Genomic DNA, 25273 nt, shown 5'->3' with positions numbered 1-25273 from the left:
CCAGGATCAGTGTATCAGAGGCGTCAGGCTTTCTGCGCTACCACTGTTTGTCACCATTAGAGCCAGTGGGGCCTGCACACTCCACACTCTCTACTGTGGTTTGCTTTGCCCCCCCCCCCCTCCTGTGTGTGACAGGCTGTGACAGCCAGTCCATGTAAGGAGAGTACGCTCACTGTTACTATGGGAACAAGTCAACTGTGCACAGGGAAATGGGAAAAAGGAGAAAAGAAGAAGAGTTGGGTGTACGGACACAAAGGCCATCAGTAGTTTGCACTCAGAGAGAGAGTGTGTAGGATTTCATTCCTTCAGAGGAGAACTGATGGTGAGTGAAATACCAGAGGAGTGTGTCGTGCAGTTCTGAGCATGTTGACTCTTTAAACACTGCAGTGTTTAGTGTGTGTCAGCTGGACTCTCTCATTTTGACTTTATCCATTTTAAAGGGACAGTTCACCCTACAATATAACAGGACTGTGTGACACTCGGCTGGTGTTGCTCAAAGCGGCAACGTCTCTTTCCAGAAATCATGACCCGGTTACTCAAGTTAATCCACAGACCTTGTTCTTGTGACTTTGCAACTCACACCAAAACAATCCAGATAAATAGCATTAAGAGGGGAAATATGTGTTTTTGATTTGGGGTGAACTGTCCCTTTAAGTGAGATAATAGCTGGTATGTTATTGGTCTTAATATTGTTAGACGGAGGATGACCATTAGTCTTCAAGCCCTCTGGCAGATGTTGCATGCGTCACATACACACAACATGTAAGAAACTAGTAGCAAACATGTGAATACAGTTTTGGGTGCGTCACCTTTAACCAGTTTTTACTCAAAGATGCCTCTTGGTGCCAGAGAGCCACCGAGGTCATCTGCTAGCTGTGCTAAGATGAAGACCACGAGGAGCACCTGGACTCCTCTCAACCACCCAGTGTCCAACAGCAAGGTACGGTGACTCATCTGAAACAGTGCGCTCAAAAGAAGTACAAATACAAATACATGTTCATCACAATCACTTATCAGAGTACTGTATTCTGTACTCATAGAATACAGAATACAGTACTCTGATAAGTGCTTAAGTAGCAACACCACAGTGTAAAAATACTCCATTACAAGTAAAAGCCCTGCAATCAAATGTTACTAAAGTAAAAGTACAAAAGTATCATCAACACAAATGTACTTAGAGTATCACAAGTAAAAGTGTAAATGGCCTCTATGAAAGACATAATATATATGACATGATTACATTATTAATAATAGCGCATCAATATGTAAGCAGCATTTTATTGTCATAGCTTTTCAAAGTGGAGCTACTTTGAACTACTTTAGAAATAAATAAATAAATCTGAGGGGTCAAAAGATAATTAATGGGCCGATAAGAAGAAAGCACAATTTTTCAACATAAATCTGTATATATTTTTGGACTTTTTTGTGATGACATTAGATAATCTTACCCCCATAAGGGCCTCGAAAATAAATGTACTTAGTTACATTACAACATCGGCGATATACTCACTCATTTGTACTTCATGCAGATACTTTAACCACAACCATCAGATTCAACTTCACTATTTTATTCAGAAGCATTTTTGAGTTAACCAAGTTCACTTAGTGTTTTTCTTAAAAGATTTGGTATTTGCAAAAATATTGAGTTAAGTCACGTCTCAGTAACTCCAGAAGTTACAACGGTCACTCACTTGTGATGAGTCATAGATTTGTGTTTGTGTGAGGAAGACCAACATTAAGAACCGTCACACAGCATCAGCTCCAGCAGAATAAAGTCAGTCTGAAGCACGTCTGAGAATGAACACAGGCTGACAGGAAGTCTTACTGCATCTTTAAAGTTCTTAAACAGCTGTAAGTCACTAGCAGGACCCACAATGTCATTTAGTCATCTTTGTTCTTAAAATATCTCGTCTCAAACGCACCATCATCACCTTTGTTATTCCTGACAGAGCAGTTCGATGTGATCACTAACCTTTCACACTTCCCTCTTTTTTCTCAGGTGTTTGAAGAGAGGCGGAACCTTCTTGCAAAGTGGGTGAGTCAAAAGGACAGTTCACCCCAAAATCAAAAATACACATTTAACCTCCTCCTTGTACTGATATTTATCAATCCAGATAGTTTTGGTGTGAGTTGCCTGGTGTTGGAGGGGTCAGCTGTAGAGATGGCTGCCTCCTCTCCACTATAATGAGCATGAGGGCACTATGGAACTGTGCTTGAAAGAAAATGGTTCCCCCATTTTTATGGCACTTGAGCACCACAAGCCGAGTGTCATATAGTCCCATTATAGTGGAGAGGAGGCCGACATCTCTACAGCTGATCTCTCCAACACCAGGCAACTCACACCAAAACTACCTACGTTGATAAATATCAGTACATTTAAGAGGATTTTGGGGTGAACTGTCCCTTTAAAATGATGATGATGAACAGAGAAACACTAAATGTAAACTCTTGATGTGCAGTGAGCCCAGTGTGAGTTTAGAAAGCAGTCTTTGGGCTCTGAGGAGTCCGTCATCCGTCCAGCTCCTTTCACCTGACTCGGTCCGTGTGGAGGAACTCAGTCTGTGTTCTTTCACGTCTTTATGTCAGTTCGACAGGTGGTCCGACGGCCAGAGGAAGGCGGTGCTGCAGGACTTGGTGCAGAGCTGTTCGGTGGAGCAGCTGAGCTTCCTGAGCGTCAGCGTGAGCACACGGCTCCCCCTGCAGGCCGCAGACCTCTCCTGCCTGCTGCCCAGAGCCCTCTGCCTCTACCTCTTCTCATTCCTGGACCCACGCAGCCTCTGTCGATGTGCCCGGGTACACAAACCGGACCACAATATATATATATATGTGTGTGTGTGTGTTGAGTTGTCAGCATGGATGACTCAATTGAGCCAGCTGAGAATTACTCACTTTTTTTTTTCTTCTTCTGCGAACAGGTGAGCTGGCACTGGAGGAGCATAGTGGAACTGGACCAGCTGTGGATGCCCAAGTGTGTGAGGCTGGGCTGGTGCATCAGCTTCTCCCCTGGCCCTTTGGAGCAGGGCGTCTGGAAGAGACACTACATCCAGACTGTGCAGGAGCTGCGACTCACCTCGCTGCAGGTCGGGAGAACAGATCCAGAGCCAGCTCACTGGTCACATATCAAATACTATGGCTCAGGACAAACCCTCATGCAGGACAGAGCGATGTTACCGGGTGACTACTTCAAAATGCAGTGATGTATAAAAAGTGTAATGTCCACCTCCAGGCCGCCTCATCCCAGCAGCAGTTTGTGGTTCCACACGTTTCCGCCGTCAGAGGTAGACGTGAAGATCCGTCAGGATCGGCCTTCATCGGTGAGGAACCTTCAGCGTCCATCACCCCATCACCTGGAAGCATCTCCAGGACGGGAACAAGAAGAGAGAAGCAGCCGTGGAGAGACTCTGACAGACGTCCCACAGACACACTGCGCTTCAACTACCTGGACAACCTGGACCCCAGTGACCAAGCTCTCAGAGCGTGAGGCTGAACTTCTCCAACAGGCCGTCAGAGCTGGTCTACTTAGACAAAACCTTTACAAAAAACACACAAGGGAAAACTGAAGGAAAAAATGATCACCATGTTAAGCAAAAACAAACGTACCAATTGTTGAACTTCATCATGTTATAATGGAACGTGATGAGGAAGATTACTATAAAGTAGTATTATTCATTAGCACTCTGAGACTTGAATATTATAAATGATTCCTTTAGCCAAAGAGAAGCTTCTGTAGAGTTTAACAGTCCATGTTATTCTCCAGACGCACAGCTCAATGCAGCTAATATGTGAGTCTCAGATAATAAGAAATGTAGAAACATAGTTTTGGTGTTTTCTATACGCATTCTAAAACTGGGACTTCTGTTGCCAACAATGCATAATAAGGAGAAAAGAAAAGACATCTGTGTGAAAAAATCAACTGTAATGTTCCACAGTAACATAAAAACCCAAAGAAGTGTTGAAATATGTGAAATAACGTAACAGAAATCCAAATATGCAACTATGAGATCAGATAAGGCTGTTCTATCCCCGCAGCACTGAGAAGTAACAGGACAAAGAACTATTTTAGTAAAATCATTTAAAAAAATTAAATTAAAAAAGCTATATACAATATATACATTAAAATACCCTAGGCTTTGTGCAAATATTGTACAAAAGAGGAGCAGTGCAACCCTGGTTGAGGCCACAATGTGTATGTAGGTACAGGTATAAATAATAAGTACACTACAGGTACATAATACAATAACAATGTATGTCATGTGCAGTAGATATAATGTAGACATATACTATAAAGTAATATTACAACTCAAATAAACTGTCGACACAGCAGAAAGAAGAAATAACAGAAGAAATAGACAGAAAAAGTCCAAAGAGGGATTAAAAAGGTTGCTGCTAATGGAGCTCAAGGTGTAGCTTATGATGGACACAACCGAAATATGAAACATGAAGGTGCAGCATTAATTAAGTGCTTTTTTTGTTCATTCTTTGCAGAGCAACAGCCACACTTTGCTCTTTGTCGTCTGCAGACGTTGTGACCGATTGATATGTCTGAACTCTCTGCTGTCTCTCTGCAGGGCGGTGAACAGCGGAGCCTCCGCCCACCACAGCCAGAGGACACTGTCTGAGGCGCATTACAAGCTGCGCAAAGCCAAATCGCTGGTAAACCACGCTCCATCCATCACCATAACCCCACTGTGACTGTGACCTCCTTGTCTGAGTTAAAGAGAGGGGGGGGGGCAAACGTGGGGCACTCTCTGGAGACTGTGCAACCAGCAGGCATCATGCATTATGGAGCAGCGTTTACACAGAAAAAGCATGTTAATGAGGAGCTGCTCAGAGAGGGAGGTGAAACCAAATTATGCTGATGATGGGGTTCGAGGGAAGAGGGGGTGTGAGGTGAGGGTGAGATAGAGGACACTGTGGCATTTAATATTCAGACTTTGATGAAATCTTCATACATTATGTTTCTTTGCCTGGATACAGGAACTAATATGAAATATAGCTCAATACGTCTGAAATCATGTTGAATTTTGGTTATCAAAGTAACCCCAGTTCTCTGATAACTTTTGTCTCTCTCCTCCTTCAGATGTTCCTCAGCTGCAACTGCAGACCCCAACATCCTCCTCTTCCTCCTCCTCCTCTTCCTCCTCCTGAGACCCAATCGCGACCACCTTGGGCGTCTCGCAGTCTCGACCTCCCCGTCACCATGGGCATGCTGCGCCTGACCCGGTGGAACGCCGGGATCCGTCCGGGGCCGGTGAGGTCGGCGGTGCCCCGGCTGAGCGTGGAGGCGCTCAGGGCGTCCCGGCGCTCCCACCGGAGCGCTCCCAGTAAGCAATCCCAGCTCCTCCACTTCCTCTGGGCTGAGTATGATGTAACCACACAGCAAGATATTCAGGAGCAATTATGTTTAAAATGACTGATTCTGCAAGAAAAGTCGCAGATGGAGTGCAGTTTGTGACCCTATTAGAAAAAGTGGAGCTAAATCATTGATTCTGAGTATTTTAGTTTTTTTTTATTTTATTTAAAGCAAAGCATTCATATACATCATCAAAGAGGAACACAAATGTATCAAATTCAACAGTTACAATGAAATGAAAAATGAAGTTATATCAGAGAGCGTGCCTTAAAGTTAAAAAGTTCACATAATAATGCTTCTGTTCAGGACTTACAACCTGAAGTGGAAACATCACTAATGAGGTGAATGTTTCTATCTATCCCAGGCACACCACTGTTTGGGGTTCAGTCCTGGACTGGGTCTGCTCCACACACACATCAGCAGGACGTCAGAACCACAGCTTCAGGACCAGATTCACAGCCACAGCTCTACAGTCAGAAGGTGTAGTTTGATGTATATTTGTACACAGAATGCATTCTACAAATACTATTCTTGTGCATGTTATTGAGTAAACACAGTACTAGATGGAGATAAGGAGTGACATGAACATTGTGATGACATCATGTTATTATTGTGACGCTGTGTGAAAAAACAGACTTGACTCCAAACTTGGAACTTTAAATAAGTTCCCAGGGTTTTACACAAGGAACAAAAAGCCTCTTGAAGAAGGAAATCACTCATGAATTAGAACAGTTTTTGTTAAAGAGACAGTTTTTGACACAAGCTGTAAATAAAGTTAACAGCATCATAGTTATTATCTTATAGAATACTTAAACAGTTCTGCACAGTAATGTCTCACATTTGAACATAGCGTATAAAAGCGTTTACGTATAAGATGACACGAAAATGCAAAACACTCATCTGCGAATATTTCACGTCAAAACTATTCATTATGCAAATGTATGTGTGTATGTCTAGGGCTTTTATTGTGAAAGGAAAGAAAAGGAGGAGTGGATCTGGTCTGCGTTGCTTTTGTAAAGATTGGAAGGTCCTGGTTTCAGGACTACTGAGCCTGTGTTGTTGTACAATATATTGTATGTTTTGAATATGTCTGTTTAACACAACGTGATTGGTTGATGTCTTTATTCGCAATGTGAAAGCTCAGAAAAATCTACCTTATTACTAAAAAAATAAATATTACGCCGCATTTTTGCAGCGTGTGGTATGAACAAAACCACTCTAGTATGTTAAAAACAGTTCGCAGAAATATATCAACTTGCAACTTAATCGCACAAAATAAACCCCGGTGTGTAAAGACCTTAACGGTGCTTGTTTTTGATAACTTTATACAGATTTACTCTTTAAAGGTCCACTGTCCACCAGCAGCGCTGTGTTTGGATGAACTGGTCCTCACACAGTCCTGATGATCATTATGAACAGGTGCAGAACATAACACAGTTCTTTCATTTCAAGCTAGTATAAGCCGTCTGTGTGAAATGTAACAAAGTAAAGTTACTAAAGTACTGTTTTAAGTACAAATTTGAGGTACTTCGTCATTTTCTGTTCATGCTTTCTACTTCTATAGTGTACATTTTACTCCACTACATTTATTTGATAACTTCATTTACTTTACAAATAAAGACTTTTTTTTTTACAAAGAGCTAATAAATGTTTTGTTATAAATCAATTACAGCCTCAATAATTCAACACATTTTTTTTTTCCTTTTTTGTGCAAAAATGTGATTTATTGCTTTTTCCTTTCATTTTTTTAATGAAGTTCAATAAATATTTAGAGCTATCTGCATTAAGTATTACTTTTAATACTCATGGTTCATTTGCCTGATCATACTTTCACTTCAGTGACATTTTCAATGAAGGACTTTTACTTGTAGTGAAGTACTTTTACTGTAGTAAAAGATCTGAATACTTCCTCCACACTACCAGCTAGCTGTGTATCACATGTTGCTAGTAAGAAAACCAAAGGAAACATATTCCATATAAGAAATGTACCACCTTTATTATCCGATCCACACATCCCATTCATAAAGCAGAACAAAGTCAAAGCACTTTATCAACATGGAGTCTCAACTCCAAAAATATTAAAACAATAACTGTGAGTTTAAGACAAACAGCTGACTTTGTCTCAGTGTTCAGAACATCATGATGCATTCAACACACAGTAGCAACAGCCGGGCAGAGAGAAGCTTCTTTTGAACTGCAAACATCAGTACATCTGCTCCGTGTACTTTTACCTCATCGCGTATAAAAACATGGCATTCAAAGTATGCTCACACTTACACGTACGTATAAATTACTAAACACAGGAGGCCCAAACCGACCTAAATGAATGGTAGATACCCAACATGTTAAATCAGTGTTATTAACTGAATGTTAATTCAAAGGGCGGGGTGTGTATGGAGCAGTGTCTACATGGATTATGGATGAAATCAAAGGAATTGTGTCGTGGATGAAAAATAAGAAGTACTATCTTTAGCGGTTTCTTCCTGATATTTGTCAGCTTGTGCGACTGTTTAAGGCCACATTGTGCTCCATGTTCTAACACCACAGGGCTGTTGATGGTTTGGTGAAGTCATAATTATCATTATAGTACGATGGTCACATTGAATTCTGCTCGGTTACTCTCTAAGAACATTTGTGTCAGTTTTACCCAAAATAAAATGCGTCTTCACGACTGATCTGTTTATTAGCTGCATCCTTTTAAAAGGCTACAGTCAAAACGAACCACGACGGTCACCGACTGTCCGACCTGGTGAGTGTGTGAGGAGCTGCTGATCAGACGCACACTGAGGAGATGAAGCCATCAGGATTCTCCATGTTGGGACAGTAGACTGAGCCATGACACCAGTAACACATAACCGAGTCCCACATCGACCACCACCAGTGACAACCATCACACTCACAGGACCTGGAGGTCAACTCATTTTAGAAGGCATTAACTTTAGCAGTCCAATTATTTATCATTGAGATATTTCAAACTTTCAATTCTAGTCCTTTGATGTGCTAAACTGAAATATGGTTTTAAACATGACAAACAATATCAAAGTTCATTTATTAAAAATGGATGGGGTCACATTGGTCTCAGCAGTGGAGACAAGCTGAACAATTCCTTTAATCTCTCTGCAAATAGAGCCAGAGTTACACAGAGAGGAGAGAAAGAAGCTGTCTTTTTAAAAAGAAGCACATATCATTTATTCAGGTTTTTTTTTTTTTTTTAGGCCTTTCTTTGTTTCATACAAAAGTCACTTAAAACAGGCGTTGTTCAGAGCATGGCCACCTACGGAGCGGTTAAATAAAACATCAGGTGGGTGATTTGATTTCCTGTTTCCTCATCACAACCTCAAAGGTAAAGCAAACCTTGACATACTGGATCTGACTGGATGTGCAAAGTAACTCTTTATGTTCACAGTGGATTTATTTCAACAGTTGCATGAGATTGGAGTGTGAAAAAAGAAAAGAGACAAAGACAACAGTTGACTATAAAAACAGAAAACAACCCGAATGCTTTTAGCAATACGTACGTCACACCAATCGATCCCTTATCTGCTCTCAGTAATTAGCCCTTCACTGCAGCACACATGTCCATCATAACACAGATTGGTTTCATATTCAGTTTCATTCTTTGGAGATTAAGACAACTTCACTTGTTTTAACACATGTCGACACAGAATCTGTCGTCGTGATATGAACGAGAACCTTTGTCACAATTTAAAATGTTCACTCTTTCAAAAAAAGATTAATTTCAGCTTCAAAAACCAAAGTTGAATTTGTGTAAAAGCTGCAGACCAAACTAATTCCATTGTCAAATAAAAGATTGAGAAGATCCATAAAGACCCAGTGCAGCTTGTGAAGCTCAGGTACGTAAGGCTGACAGGTATCCATCATTTGTGCTTTGACAGCTGTGAACAGTAGAGGCCATTCATGTGATCATTTCATACTGTTTTTGCAAAGCAGAAGCTATATGTCCTGCAGCTTGGAGGGAATGACTATGCAAATACACACAAGTATCAACATCGAGTCTTTAAATAATGTAAACATATACATCTTCTTTGAGGTCAGAGCATTGATCCTCTTCATATCGGTTTATATATATATATATTAAAAAAAGAAAGAGCAGAGACTACTGGAGCATCGTCCGGATATTCTTCGGAGTGGACTCGTCGTTCAGGTGTTTGGTGGTGAATCTGTGGAGAAACAACGGTGGAGGTTAGTGAGGATCCACAGCACCCGTCAGCACTGAGGACCGGACCCACCTCCTCTTGGCCTTCATTAAACCAGGGCTCATTCACATCTCAATGGGAAGTCAAGCAGGTGTGATGTGTGGCCTGGTTACAGAATGAAGACAACTGAAGTGTGACTGTGTGAAGAATGGAAGACGTCTTCATATTGCTGTGTTGATATTGAGTATACCAAGGTCACTTTGGTGACAGTGCGGATCTACTGAGGTCACTTTGGTGACAGTGCAGATCTACTGAGGTCACTTTGGTGACAGTGCGGATCTACTGAGGTCACTTTGGTGACAGTGCGGATCTACTGAGGTCACTTTGGTGACAGTGTAGATCTACTGAGGTCACTTTGGTGACAGTGCGGATCTACTGAGGTCACTTTGGTGACAGTGTAGATCTACTGAGGTCACTTTGGTGACAGTGTAGATCTACTGAGGTCACTTTGGTGACAGTGTGGATCTACTGAGGTCACTTTGGTGACAGTGCGGATCTACTGAGGTCACTTTGGTGACAGTGTAGATCTACTGAGGTCACTTTGGTGACAGTGTAGATCTACTGAGGTCACTTTGGTGACAGTGCGGATCTACTGAGGTCACTTTGGTGACAGTGTAGATCTACTGAGGTCACTTTGGTGACAGTGTAGATCTACTGAGGTCACTTTGGTGACAGTGTAGATCTACTGAGGTCACTTTGGTGACAGTGTAGATCTACTGAGGTCACTTTGGTGACAGTACGGAACTAATGAGGCCTCACATGCAAGGTCCCTCCAAGAAACAGCTGTGTTTCTCTACACTGCTGTTTCTGCACAAGCTAAGAGACCATTTTCAAGCTGAGAGGAAGAGAAGAATTACACACATGTGATGGCCTCAGAGCACAGCTCTTCACCTGAAAGAAGACCGTCCAGAAACACCTCAGGTTTTGCTCCCAACTACACTAAATAATTGGCCCAATCCCCAATTTGAGTCCTTTATTAACAGTTTCTGCATTTCTGACAGAGGGAATTACCCACAATTCAAAGCGTTAAGACGTTAAACATGGGGTTACAAGGAGAGGCCCAGAGGCGTAAAAATAAAGGTAAAGAAAGAGGACGGTACGTGGTTCAGCCTGACATATAACATTTACACAGAAACATTAATGCTAGGGTTGGTAATCTTGAAAAACAAGCAGGATTTACTGTTCATTGCATTTTATGATTTGGATCCTGGTGAAGTTTTTGTTCTTATAAAAGTAGATTGTTCCTTCTTGTCTGTTAATACAACTCTGAGTTTAGCCCCAAAACACTGTGACACTCCAGTACAGGTAAAGGGAACTGAAATACACGACTTTCCAGAGCTTCTTGGGCAGAATGGATAAATAACCGTGGATCCACAGTGAACCTACTTGAGGGCATTCAGGAGGCCTTCTACGTTGTCTGCCGGCTGGTCCTTCAGGACCTTTATGCAGCCTTTCATCTGAGGAGAAAAGAACAGAGCTGCATCACGACCCAGATCCGTGCTGCACAGTGATGCTGTTACACCGCTTCAGTCCTGTACACATGTGTGTGTGTGTGTGTGTGTGTGTGTGTGCGCCTCTTACGTCTATCTTGGAAGACTTGTTGAAGGCACCGTTGGGGTGGACGTGGTCATAAAGAATGATGACTCCCACCATCACCCTCATGCAAAACAAGAGCGTGTCCTCGCTGCTGAAACGACTAGAATATTCCCTGAATGCACAGGAAGAGAGGGAGGAAGAGGATTGCACAGGGAAAGAGTTATGAAATGAGAAAGATTGAAGACTTAACTAACAATCTGCATAAACTGAACGCCAAATAATCAATACTGGCACTTTCGGTACATTATTTGTTGGTGTGCAGTTGGACATGTGCACATACTGAATGTGCCATGAGGCTGTGTGGATGACTGGGATCTCCCTTTCTGCACATAAATGTGCATCAAATTCAAGAGTCTCAAGGTGTTGTCTTGACATTCAAGGACTCAACCTGTCTCACTAAATGCTGAAAATCTATCGAGCAAGACAGGATGCTGAATCAACACAAACCTCCATCACAGGTTGTGACGTGTCGTTGTGAGAATACAAGAAAAACGAGTGCTGCTTGATTTGATGTGTTCTTTCTGTGATTTTGTGTGTAGAGAAGAGCATCGTGACTCACGGCGTCTCCAGCATGACTTTACAGACGCTGGCCATGGTGCTGAGACAGTCTGTCGTGTTCTCCAGTGGAAGCGTCTTGTTCTACACAACAAGCAAACAACGCACACGCAACAATAAGTTCATTGATTGTTCAAGTTGTTAGAAAACCAAAATAAATTGTTACAACATGATAATGTGGTTTCTGACACAACGTGTAACTCAGTCAGTCTTTTTGGACTTCCTCATCCAGCCACAGCATGATGACAATGGAGTTTCCCTTAAATTTGCTGAGTCACTGTGTGGTTATTGACTGCAGTGGCAGCACTCTCACCTCTGTCACAAAGTTTGTGGTTGCGTTGCTGAGTGTCTTCAGCATGGGTGTGGCCTCTGCGTAGAACAGAGACATCCTGTTGGCCATCTCGTTGTTGACTTCACTCTCAATGTCCAACTGTAGGACCACAAACAAACAAACAAACAAACAAACAAACAAACAGGTGTCAGTAGGAGGGTTTATTTCACCAGTGTTTTCCACTTTCCAATGCACGAGCATCTCCCTCTTTTTTATTATATATAGTTATAACGTTACACTTAGTCCATTATTAATACTATAGTACCCCTAATGTGATCAGTTTGGCCCCTTTCTGGTGTCTGATGTGACATCAAACACATCACAACACAGTGAACATCTTTTCTTGTGTAATCTGAGATTGTTTCCTCTTTTAAACAGAGAAAGCACTGCAGATACTTCATGTTACGTTCAGGAATTTCTGGTGAACCTGCATGATTTTAACTGATTTCAACAGAGTCCGACCCGGTGGCACCGATCATGATGGTCTCGTTTACTGATGTAGGTCATATAGAAGCATCTGTGTTAAACTGAGACTGTTTCACAACCAGTTACAAGTTCCTCACAGTAACTGTAATACAGAAATATCACAAACCACAGTAAGAACAAGTGGAGTTGTTGTAGATCTGCTTTCATAAAACTCACATTCATGTTGTTTATCCGGTTTCGACTGATGGTTCTTCTGTAGTAGCTGAAGTCATTCTGGATGGCAGGAATTCTCATCTGAGGAGAAAGAAAGTCAAAGCTTGGACAAGAACACATTTACCATCACAAGTGTACTTTGCCGAGTAAAGAAATGAAGGAAGACTGAGTTTCCAGCAGACCTTGAGCTCATCGAAGCGCAGCGTGAAGTGGAGGATCTCAGCAAACTGTTTGGCCAGAGCCTGCTCCCTCTCCAGGTGCTGAGTAGGCGTGAAGGGCGGACATGTCAGGCACTCCAACAAACTCTGCAGAGCCTCCTCTGCAAACACACACGCACGCATGCACGCACACAAGACGTCAGCTGCTACACATAAAAACCTCTTTCAGGTCCAATCCATGTTCATTTCCATGAACAGATTTGACAGAAGAGAAGCAAAGATCTGAACACTTGATTTTATAGTCGACTCATTTTGTTAAAAGACCAGTTGTTCCTCAGAAAGTCAAATGTGCAACACGAACATTAGGTTTATGTATCAGACACTTGACTTCTGTATATAAAGAGACATTTTGTAGTAAAAAGAGAAAAAAAAAAAAAGAAAAGAGAAATTTAAGCCTGAAATAAATCGACCTGAAAATAAAACAAGGAATGCTACTTTCCCTTTATTTGACCAAGAAGGTGACTCAGTAAGATGAAAAAGCTTCGATCATGAGCCTTTTTAGAAAGACAAATGCAAAGATGCTCCTCCAGTATGACATACCTAGTCTGAGAGAGAAACTGTAGAACTTCTTGAGTTTGATGACCAGCGGGCACACCGAGTTCCAGGCTCGCTCCTGCAGCATGAAGTCGTTGGGGTTTTGAATCGCCTGGAAACAAAACAAATAAATAGAATGAACACCTTGCGGTTGTATCCCTCTGCCAAACAGTCATGCTGCAGTTTACATCCACATCTGTCATTCTATTCTATTAGACATCTGTAAAAATATACATTCCTGAGTTGTGACATGTTTTGTGAGGCCACCGTGACCTTTGACCACCAAATTCTAATCAACTAACCACTCAAAGATATTTACTGTCAGATCACCAACATCCTGCACCATGAGTAGCGTCTGCTGTGGAGAAGAGTTAACTGGATTGTAATGCGTTTCAGTGAAACTGGATCAGCTGTTCTTCCCTTCTCTACACTGCTAACGGTTCAGATATGATATGCAGTCGCATGTATTGTGTGGTGAAGAGAAAGAACAGAAGGGTGTGTGTGTGTGTGTGTGTGTGTGTGTGTGTGTGTGTGTGTGTGTGTGTGTGTGTGTGTCTCTCACATCTCTGATCTCCTGGCCGGCTCCTTTGTACGCCTGCAGGCCACACAGGATGTTCTCTGAGTCCTGGAGGACTGAGTTCACCTGGTTCCACACCTCACGCTCTCCTTCTGTTGGCTGTGCATCTGGCACACACACAAACACACAAAGGTGTAAATGTGTGTGTGTGTGTGTGTGTGTGTGTGTGTGTGTATAGACAGTTTGCTAAGGTACTAAGCACTCAATGTCAATACAAACATTTCAAAACTAATCATTTGTGCCTTTTCATATCAGTCAACTTCATTTTTTTTACATTTTAAATTCATCTTTAATTTTCAGGTTGAAATTTTAGGCAGTATCTTGATTTGAAAAGGCTTTAATCAAATAAGTAATGACAGTGTTTTTAACAAGGACATGAGTGCCGAGTGTTTTTCTCACTCATCACAGTCCGTTCATTGGGACGATGGTTGATGAGGACAAAGACACTCAGATTGGTGAACTGTGTCAAAGCTAAAAGCATTGTTTCACTTCAGTAAACAGTTTTAACTTAAGCAGGTACAGTATGTCCACATGAGTCCATCAGTCTGTCACCAAACTGTGAAACCAGAGGGACGTCTTCAATTTCAAAAACAAACTCCCGACCTTATGAGTCCACTACACTGAGAAGACTGGAGTCGTCTAGAAAACAATGAAAGCACTCTACTGTAGACCGAGTGGCTCCAAACCAGTTTCATGAGTTTTCAAGTGTCCATAATGGAACTGAATCCACTGGAGCGGGATGCATTTACTGCAACCTGCTACACTAAATGATAAATCAATTCAGAAGTAATCTACTAACTGTACTAGAATTTGAATTCTGTAGGTTGTTGTCTGCAACCTACAGTTAGGCCAAAGGTTTCTCCCACACGTCCTGTCTGACAGGAACAGTGAATACGTCTCAGTTATTTGCATTGCTCTGCAGAAGCCACATCTCTCCCATTAGCTTGGTTTGCTTCAGTGTTCAGTACATATTTTGATATTGTGGCAGTCGATGTAAGGTCTAAAACACAAGAAGTAATCATGATGCTTCTGCTACATATTCTCAGGTAACAAGCTCTGCCCATCATGACCCCAGAGAGAAGAACAGTGGCTCTAAATAGGGAGCATCTGTGACATTACAACATGTCAGAACCCCTCCACTCCCATCACCTCCTCTTAGCTGAATAAACAGAGCCCGAGGTCGGCTACATGGTGAGAGTGGCACTGTGGAGGCCCATTGTGTTTTGGAAAGAGACCAAAGCTGATGTATTTGGTCTATGTGAGCATTAGGAAGCAGAGCAGTAATGTAGTGAATTTAATATTCTACTGCAGGACTGGAGGAATGTTTTCCATCTCTCATATATTGAACCAACGCTGACTACATAATGAAACTACTGAACAGACCATGTAGGAAGAGAAACTAGGCTTAATGGAGACACAGCACTGCCTAATGGAGCTGATGATAATGAGTTAGTGATTACATTAGGCCACCTAAGCATGCATCAAAGGTGTCCTACTATCAGTGCACATACAGGGGCATGCATGCAGATGTCTTAGTGAAAGCAGACGGCAGAGGTCAAGGGTCAGCTCCATTCTTCTTCAGCGTGACACGCAGTGAATGGATTTCAAACGCATGCTGAAATTAATCATGACTTATAATACATGCAAAGGTTGACAGTGCAATAGCTGAATAGGCCGACCCCTGACCAGTCAGAGCAGCTACTGAGAGGTGAAAGGGTTAAGAGGGGCCTAGCAGGACAGGTAAAGCTGTGCTCACTTTCAAAGTCAAGGAAAAAGTTTGGCCCCTGCTCGAGCTCTGTGCAAGTGAGCACTTTTAACAGATTCCCCATTTGGTTTCTGCAAGAGAGGAAATACAAGAAAGAGAAAGGAAGGAAAGTACGCGTGGTGTTAAAAAGTCATCAATAAGTTATTTGAACAAAGACGGCAGATCAGAGCTAAGAGAGCAGGAGGTCGTGACCGAGTGAGAGGAGGCGGAGGGAGGGGGGAGAGGAGCAGACTCATCGAGGCGTGGTCATCAGGAGGAGAGACCTGCTGACAGAAAGGAAACAACCCCCCCCCCCATCTCTTTCTCCATCCATCTCTTTCTCCCTTTGTTCCACTCCTCGGCCAGACTTACTTTCAAAGTCCAGGAAAAAGTGCGGATAGTTCTCTATATCCCTTGTTAGGACTTTTAGCAGGTTACCCATTCCAGCAAACCTGATGGTAGAATACAGCAGTGAAAAACAAGACAGGAGAACGATACATTACATGTGTAGTCAACTGTGTACATGTGACAGAGACATTCATCCATGTGTCTCATATCCAATAGAATTCTGATGAATTTTCTAATTGAATAGTTAGTTAGTGCTCCATAGTAGACAACGATGGGCGACCTGGAACATTGTAAGGCAACACAGAGGAAGAGAAATACGACTAGGTTATCATTTCAGACACAAAGCTGCTGCACTTAAACAATTTAAACAGGTGTCAAAGACAGCTGAGGCTTTCACTTGCAGTTTGTGTTGCATTTAGATGGAAATGTCTGCATGTATGCTGAGAAGTATGTAATGAACACTGGATCATTGTGAGCATTTCATTTGCATAAAATGAAGTAACATTTGCTCAGGTGCAAGTCACAGTAGTGCTGAAAGATTTTTCATTTATTTTTCACATTTGTTCTCTAAACTAACAATGATTTCATTATCAATTAATCTGCTGATTGTTTTCTCAATTAATGGATGACTTGTTTGGTCAAGAAATGGGCAGAAAATATAGAAAATGTGCCATCAAAGGTCCCAGAGCCCAAGTTGATGTCTTCTCTTCAAATACGTTGTTTTGTCCGACCAAAAACAGTTTAAAAACACTTCAGTTTACATCACAGCAGATGAACAAGTATTCATGTTTGAGAAAGAAGAAGAAAACTGAGAACTTAAGTAAAATGACTTAAACAATTCAGTTTGGTTGATTATTTTTTCTGTCGATCTGATTAATTGTTTGAGCTCTACAATTGTCTCCAATCAATCACCTCATCTTTTAAACTAATGTCATTTCACAGAATTTAAACCAAAAGGGAAACACAGTATTTCTAAACTTTGAACATGTGTGTGTTTTTTAAGCAAGAATTTAGTCTCTGCCTTGACATTGAACACCTGTGTGTGTGTGTGTGTGTGTGTGTGTGTGTGTGTGTGTGTGTGTGTGTTTCCTGGTCAGTGAAGAGGCTGACAAAGCTAAAAGTCCTCCCACCTTCGTTGCACAAAACTCTGAGGTTCTGAACCAACTTCCCTGCTGCTCTGGATTCCTCTCAAACAGGGACGTGGTCCTAAATGGCAGCTACGCTCTATAAATGTTTTATTGGAGGCAAAAGGCAGGTGGAAAAGGTAGGTGGTAATTTAACAGGGAAAGGTCTACCTCCTCAGCCATGGGGGATCACATCAGGCTCACACTCCTAGTAGCTTAATGTGAGGCCACGTCACAGCCCACCACGGGCATGCTTATTGGGAAGAGAATGACCTTGTTGGGTTGAAAAGATTTAACCAGATGTTGCGTTCATGCTGGCTGGGAAATAAAACTTGGTATCAGATGCACTCTAAAATCTGACTTTTTATCTTTAACAGCTTCTGTGGTTTAGAGTCAACAAAGGACATGAAGTTACAGATTCATACTATATAAAGAAGCTCTGAGGGCAGAGTCTAATCTTCTCACACACAGATCCAACCTCTCTTGGACTTCACAAGTCGTGGTGTGAAGAGACAACAAAAGAGACACTGTGCTGCAGCGTGCACATGATAATCACACTGCATTTTTCCGCACAGCCTCCAGCAAGCTGTCGACTATTTTCAATCATGGTATTCATTCCTCTTCTTGCACCGCTCATGTGTGCAGACGAGCGGCAGCGGGAACACAGTTCCTACGGTCACAGCTTTGCTTCTGGAGAAATGAGTGAATTAGAATATTATCAGAATGTGTCTGATAATGACTTTCCTGCAGTGGTGGTTGAATCTGGTGTTGAAACACGAGGTTGCACCAGAAGGGGGCAGTGCTGGTTTACGTTACGTTTCACTAACAGGGATTAGAGTTGTGCTGAAATTATGTCATGTTGGTGCATGTGCCGCAGCAGTCCACCCTCCTGTTTCTAGAACAACCGTGACCTGCGGCTACAACAAGTTCCTCAGCAGACTCCCTTCATCTCCAGCAGAGCTCTGGTGCTCTGGTTATTCCTCCCTCAGGTAGCAGAGCCACTTCTATCAGGACGACGATCCAAGGACCTCCACAGGGAGGGATTCTGCAGACCATGTGATGAAAAAAGTCCAGACACAATTCTAGGTGTTCTGTGTCTTTTCATTTCATACATTATAGAAAGTGTGTCAGGGAGAAAAACATCCTCATTTTCAAGCTTTTAAGAGAAGCCTCAAGGTAAAAACTGTTGGACTTCATTAATTTGGCTTTTCCTTCACGACACCAGAGAACTAATTTATGTTTGAGTCATAGGAGTGTGTGTGCACAATTAACATAGCTAGCAAGCCTGGTTATTAGTTTGAGAAACACTGGGGGAGTGCATGTGATTATGGTGATGTCACTCAAAATGTAGCAGCATTGCATTCTGGTACGCGAAAGCTGCTGTTAATGGAGAAAGCAGTGATTCAAAGCAACACTTTGACCCAAACTGATCCGTCTATCCAGTGAAGAATAGGCAATACTGCAGCTCACAAACCTGACTCACTGCAGCCCCCCCCCCCCCAGGTAAACAAACTGGCTCCACCAGCAGCTTTCTCCGTTTCTTCTTTCTCAAGGAAATGAAACAAAGCTGAGCTCCAGACAAGCTGAACATATGACGTACAGTCAGAGAAATGTACAGTACAGAGGAAAGGCTGCAGCGCGGGTAGTGACATCATGAGCTCTTGTTTTTGTCCGTCAGCCTCTGTATGGTAAAACATCTGTGCATATGTAAAGACTCCTGCTCTCCTCATCAACATGTATGATGTATTGCCATTAAACCAATGGTGTCTAGCAGGAGCACAGATTGTTTGCATTGACCTTACACAGTGAATAGACAAGAACAGGTGTAACTAATAGTAGTGCACTGGATGATAACACTTACGGTTGGGATCGGATCACGGATCAGAGTCACAGATCGGATCAGCACAAAAGAAAAAAAGAGAGTTACTTTAAGAACTTTAAGAGATCCCTGATCACGTTTTTTTGCCACAGATATTAAACGCTGATCATTGATGATCCATATTGTTGTTTGATTATAGCAGCTGGTCTACAAGGCTCCAGACTAGTTTTTTGCCACCGTCCTAAAATCATTTCAACTGTTCTGAAGTCTGTAAAGCATCAACAATTCTAAATGTTTGTTTTAGTCATCTAGAGTGTTTTTTCCTTCATAAAAACTCACAATTGAAATGATAAGGAAATAAAAGTTTGTCTTTTTATGGATTAAAACAAATCTTGTATTATAATCTGTTTAGAGCTAGTGTAAACAAGTCAGAATTCATCTCTAATATCTATTTATGTTGTCCTTCAAACTACTGGATTTATTCAAGTTTCTCACCAACACTACATTTTACAGATTACATGTGAACACATAACGTTATAATTCACCTTCGCCCAGTACTCATTTTCCCTGAGCAAAGCCTGAACGCATCATAATGTAAGTGAACAGAACCTTTTTAAACTCTGACTGGTTGTTCAGTGTAACATTAGAGATCTGAGAAGAGAAAAGCATGAATGCTGATCCCCTGATCGCGTAATTCACTGAACATCGGCAGATAACGATCGTTAGTAGAACTTGCTGTAATGTGTGATTGAACGAATACGAACCACAGTTGGCTAAACCCCCGTCTAGACCACAAGAGTATCAGACGTGTTTTTCACTTGATTCACACAACAGATACTCTCGTTTTAATCAATGCAGATTTGTGCATCGCCTCTGTGCTTATCATCTCCTGGCAGAGATAATGAGCAGACTTGAAGCCACAGTGATGGTCTATCTGAACGGCTCAACGTACATCACCTGACCCGGCTTCAAAACCTTCCTCTGGACCCGGGTTGTACACAGGTCAGGAGATGGGATGGGTATTTCATTTAATCCCATTAAGGTCTTTCAAATACTGACTCGACAGAAAAAGAGCGAGAGAACGAGAGAGCTCAGGAGTGACAAAGCATGAGAGTGTGCACAGACAAATGAAAGTTCATTGCATTTGGGACTTAAGTAATGACATTCTGTTGAATTGAATGGTTCAGCAGTGATGTGTATGGGACTACTGTTGCAGACTCAAGTCTTTGGATGGCAGCTACAGTTCAAGGTAACCTGCATCATTGTACAAGCAAAAGGTGAGCCAGCACAACAAACGTAGAAGGAAGAGTTTCACAGAACCATAAAGCAATCTGTTACATGACACGGGCTACATGACACGGGCCCGTCTCCAAACCAGACAGGGAAGCAAAAAGTACGCTAGGAATTTCCTCGTCTGCTCGGTTCCTCTTTCACAACCACTTATCTCTATGGCCTGGACCGAAAGTGTGGAAACGTTGACTTTCCTCTTCCCTGTAGTATTTACCATCAGCTGACATGCGTTGAATTAACATTTGTATATAGTGTACCATGTAAAAGGGATGTTTTTGTGAACGCGCTGAGGGTGCAAACTACAAACTACGTATCTTTCTCTTTATAATCTTATTTACGAGAAGGTCCTGATTTATATGAAGAAGTCTCTAACTCACAGAGAAAAAAAGTCCCTGAACAAGAATGACCAAATCCATTTTTTTAGAATAAAGCTGAAAACCCCTCCAGTCAACCAAATGGTGTTCAAGCTAAAACGCTTCATATTACCCTGTCAGTCAGCATGTCGGTCTTGATCTAGCATTACTGACTGCAGTGACTCAAACTGTCTTCTTTAAATTTAAACATTTCTCTTGCATCAAAAAATGTGTTTGTGAAAGCGTGCAGCAGTCTCCTTTATAAATAAAGCTAGCTCACCAGTGCCATGTTTAAATTGCCCTGCCCTGCGAAATCAACTGCTGTTACAAACTAAATGATTTGTAGAGTGGTGAATTCATTTAGCATTGAGTTTTACTACAAGGATTAATATTTGTCTTTTACATGGAAAGTGGGAAAGAAAGTCTGACAATTACAACTATCCCATGTGAACAGCACTCTCACATCTAATGGTGTGTTTGTGCTTTCAACCATCAACAGGGACAGACGAGCATCCAAATGATCAAATGCATGAAAATAGGATTCATGCAAGACCTTGATTAAAGATACCCTGTGGAGTTTGGGATTTCTAGTATCTCTACAGAGCAGCGTTGTTTAGTAAATAGAAAGCACGACGAGCACACGGGTTCACATCCTGCCACTGCTTTCACGCTGCTCCCACTTTCAACAGTTGGTAGCAACACAAAGGTGGTAAAGAAGAAGACCGCAAATCAGCAGACATAAACGTTCTTCTATTTGTTTACAAGAAAACTCTGCAGAGCATTTTCTTTTGCCAAAGACCAAACCAGAGCCAAAACGGTCCTTGCCAGCAGAAATACCTGCAGCTGTTCTAAAAACATAATTTCCTGTCATGACACTTGAGGAGATAGAGCTACTGTAGACATGCTATTATGCCGTTTCTGACTTCATCTGGACAACTTTGCTCAATTATGCTGTATTAATTATGTTCATGTAACAATAATTTTAATTTGCCCGTATGACAATGCATTAGCAGATGACAGCCCTTTTCCATTACAGAAAAAATGATTATCCTCAGCTTTATCCTTTGCTGAATCATGTTTCATCTTTTAAAATATCATGTGTTGGCCTTGGTTATCGGCAGTGTTTGTCAAATACACATTATGAAAGTTGCTTGAATGTTACTTCAATTCACTTTGACATTGAGACATTTAGTGACTAATTGGAGTTTTGCTCTTTCCACATATAACAAGGGCAAGGTAACAGTGTTTTTGATTGTCTTTTGTTAGGGCAAACTTTAACAGCGTGACACAATATCTTTCTCCTGAACCGCTCTCAACACAACCTGTTCAACAGCCTTCGAGGGAGAAAGTACTGGTACTGGGCTGATGTGTGGTCTTACTCAAACATGACTACACTAGCTTTTAGAAGTGTGTGTGTGTGTGTGTGTGTGTGTGTGTGTGTGGCATCACCTTCTCTGGTGGAGGAGCTCGGGTTGCTGTCTATATCATCCGCTTTCTCTTTGTCTCTGGAACAAGGGAAAAGAAGGAATCTGGGTTAAAATCAATTTGGACAGAGGAAAGACAAACAATCTCACAGACAGCATGTTAGAAACGTGTGTGTCTGCGTCCATGTTACATCTGCTCATCAGACAGGTACAGTATTGACTTTCCACATGAACCCAGCAAACACATACAGCCCTCCAGATCACTAAACACACTCTGAATTATTCAACGGCGACATCTACACCCTTGTCTGTTCTAAGCGAAATAAAGCTAATGATCATTGGAGAATTAGATGTCCTGTGACGAGCTGCAGCTGCTACCGGTCACTAGGACACAGTGTACAGGGTGAGAGCAGAGAAGAAAGAAATAGATGGCACTGTCGCACTCTGACAAACAGGAGGCAGTGCACGTCCAATGTGACATGAAGAACCCAGCCGAATCTTTGCAACACAAGTAAAAGTTACTTTATCAGCAGTGTTTAAAAATGTTGATACAAGTGATTAACACCTGGGACACCAGGTATGCCAAGTGTCACTTTATGGACCAAATGTTGAACAGTTTTTGACATCAACTTGTTGTCAGCTGACCGACAATAACTTTAACCCTCTGAACTCCAAAAAACTACAGCACTTATCACAGCCAGAACCTGTAAAAAATGTCACTATGTCCAGAATTGAATATGTCCTACGGCCCATGAACACATCATGTGTGACAAATGCTTTCAGTTAGAAAAAGCAGCCAAAAACGAAGCTTCAAATTGTGATATTTCATCAAAAACATTTTTACGAAGCCATGATTGATTCCTGTTTAACAGATCTGTTTAACTTTGACTGAACAGGACAGAAGAGGCTGTTAATAGTTCAATACATGTGAATGGTTCAACATCACCTGGAGCCTCCATTTTTTCCAACATTGGTAACAATTGGTAAAAATGTTGGATAGATAGATGACATTGTTTTCAACTTTTTGTTAAATCAATTATCAAAGAAATTCCACTTGCATTTTTACTTAGTTCTTTTGGCATTGTAACTGTGTTATACTGCACACAAGACTTCTAGCCATGATTGCAGAGAGAGGAGGAGTGGAAATTGAGGCCACCGACAGTAATGACAGGAGCAAAAAGACGCCCCGAAACGGCTTGGGGTTTACAAGATTAACAGTAAAAAAATGTATACGTAATTTAAAAGAGCTCAGCAAAATTGAAGAGGAGCGGCTTTTACAGTTTACAGGACAAGTGGCAGACATTAAGTCCCATAATAATTCATACATAAACATTGGAGCACTTTGATTGCCTCCAACGGCTCTCAACATGGCTGTGGACAGACAGTCCTATCTGTCACAGTAAATAGTCCTCATCAGGCTGTGACCCCCGTCCCTCCTCTGGAGAACCTGCATGGCAACAGAGTGAGGGAGGAGGAGGAGGTGGGATGATTTGGATGGATGGAGGGAGGCCCCACAGGGACACTAGACGCTCTCCTTATAAGGGCATGGGGGCGTGTGGTGACTCCCCGTGGTCTGACACATGAGCGGACTTCACCTCAGCATCAGCACAGACCGAGCGCTGATGAGAGCACACTTCACCATCGTACATCCAACTTCTCTCTTTCTCTGCACGGCAACTTCTTTACTCTCATTCCCTTCTTCCCTTTCTTTCTCCCCTTCACTTCTCTGCTTCCTCTTTCAGTTACACATAACTGGATTGTTTTTTTCCCTCCCTCTGCCAGCAAGACAAACAGTTGTTAACTCATCTATACAATGACGGTGAATTTGATTAATTCAGTTATCCGGCAAGTCCATTTACAAAATCAGCCAGCAGACTTTGTTCCAGATTAAAGAAGGAGCCATTGGCTAGCCAGACAGACAGACGGTCATCCATTCAGCCCCTCAATGAGCCAGAATTTAAGGAAACTAGCTACACATTTATCTAGGCAGTAAGCAGATGAGTCAGTCAGTAAATCTGTCAATCATCCCAGCAGGTGGTGGAGCCAGACAGACAGAGAGAGATCGGGGGGGGGGGGCAACTCCTAAAAAATAAACATGTTTTTCAGGAAACATCAATCGAGAGCCAGAATGGAATTTTCCAGTGACCCCACAGGAATAACACGCATTATAATAATAATACTACTACAGGCCCATTCTGAACAATATGACTTAAGGGTGATTTCCCCCTAACAATCTATTGTTAAGAGATTTAGACATTGGCAAAAAAAAGTATAACATGAAATATCTTTTAGCTAACCAGACTTCGAGCAGGCTATCTAATGCATTAGCTGAAATGTAAAAGAGAAACCTTGTATGTCAGGCAGTTTGCGTTGCCTCTTCCTCTCAGAGGAGGATACCATGTTGGAATCAAACTCACATATAAAGTCAGTTCTCACCTGCTTTCTGCCTGAAATGTTCTTTGACCTCGAACAAAATGTTGACCATCAACAAACAGTGTTTTTATCACATGACTTCAGCGTCCTCTCATATGGTTGTGGATGAGATTACATTTCTATTACATATCGGTGAGTCTGAAGAGTCTAACTTTGGTGGCTTTACCAAACTTACTTTAAAGTATCGACAACTTAATAAAAAAAATGAAATTACATTTATTCTCTAGCAACAGCATTCAGTCTTCTTGTGCACATTGTCTCTTTTGTGGACGCTATGATGGCAGTTTCTGATGTGTGTCTAACACACTCTCAGATGGAGATCATGCCCTCTCAGTCACAAGGCTGCTTCATCACTCTTCACTCTGGGTAATGAAGGCACAGAGAAAGTCAAAACCACCATTCTGTCTGATCCTCTGACTCTAAAGTCAGCGATTTACCCCGAGGCGATGCCCTTCATAAACACTTCCTACACAACCAACACGCTCCGGCTGCAAGGATGTGTCTAAAGCACTCCGCTTCCATGGTGACAGCAGAGCCTTCCGTTAAAAACAGGGGAAGCGTGTGAACATGACAGAGTGGAAGCCCAGAGGAGACACACACATGTACGCACACTTTGTTTAAAAAAAAAAGAAAAGAAAAAGGGAAGGTGTGTGATGAAAGCTGCCGTCACTTCTGGTTGAATGCCTGGCAAACCTGCTGAGAGGGAGAGTGACAGACT

At 42.0% G+C, this 25273-nt stretch overlaps 2 protein-coding genes across 4 annotated transcripts in view; one reads left to right on the top strand and one right to left on the bottom strand.

Moving 5' to 3' along the window:
• Positions 1-246: 246 nt before the first annotated feature.
• On the top strand, positions 247-6135 carry fbxo16 (F-box protein 16). Its single transcript, XM_068708248.1, has 9 exons — positions 247-322; positions 833-940; positions 2000-2035; positions 2587-2793; positions 2916-3080; positions 3227-3477; positions 4521-4653; positions 5081-5324; positions 5718-6135. Exons 1-9 carry the CDS (start codon positions 320-322, stop codon positions 5837-5839), a joined length of 1269 nt encoding a protein of 422 aa, XP_068564349.1. The 5' UTR covers positions 247-319; the 3' UTR covers positions 5840-6135.
• Positions 6136-7323: 1188 nt separating this feature from the next.
• Positions 7324-25273, bottom strand: part of fam49a (family with sequence similarity 49 member A) — a 35406-nt gene continuing 17456 nt past the window's right edge. Inside the window, exons 2-12 of one of the 3 annotated variants that reach the window (XM_068708678.1) lie at positions 22148-22203; positions 16137-16216; positions 14006-14127; positions 13450-13555; positions 12874-13010; positions 12695-12772; positions 12035-12151; positions 11726-11805; positions 11152-11278; positions 10957-11027; positions 7324-9534 (exon numbers count right to left, since the gene is read on the bottom strand). In XM_068708678.1, the coding sequence (XP_068564779.1) occupies positions 9471-9534; positions 10957-11027; positions 11152-11278; positions 11726-11805; positions 12035-12151; positions 12695-12772; positions 12874-13010; positions 13450-13555; positions 14006-14127; positions 16137-16206 (972 nt within the window). In that variant the 5' untranslated portion in view covers positions 16207-16216; positions 22148-22203 and the 3' untranslated portion in view covers positions 7324-9470. Of the gene's footprint in view, positions 9535-10956; positions 11028-11151; positions 11279-11725; positions 11806-12034; positions 12152-12694; positions 12773-12873; positions 13011-13449; positions 13556-14005; positions 14128-15776; positions 15857-16136; positions 16217-22147; positions 22204-25273 lie in introns of all 3 variants that reach the window. The other 2 variants (XM_068708677.1, XM_068708679.1) reach the window with 2 other exon arrangements.

Source organism: Cebidichthys violaceus, unplaced genomic scaffold (assembly GCF_023349555.1).
Source record: "Cebidichthys violaceus isolate CVI_PGR_0920_01 unplaced genomic scaffold, fCebVio1.0.p SCAF_14, whole genome shotgun sequence".
Lineage (NCBI taxonomy): Eukaryota > Metazoa > Chordata > Actinopteri > Perciformes > Stichaeidae > Cebidichthys > Cebidichthys violaceus.
The sequence above is the reverse complement of the archived record's forward strand: the minus strand, read 5'-3'. Positions and strand labels throughout refer to the sequence as shown.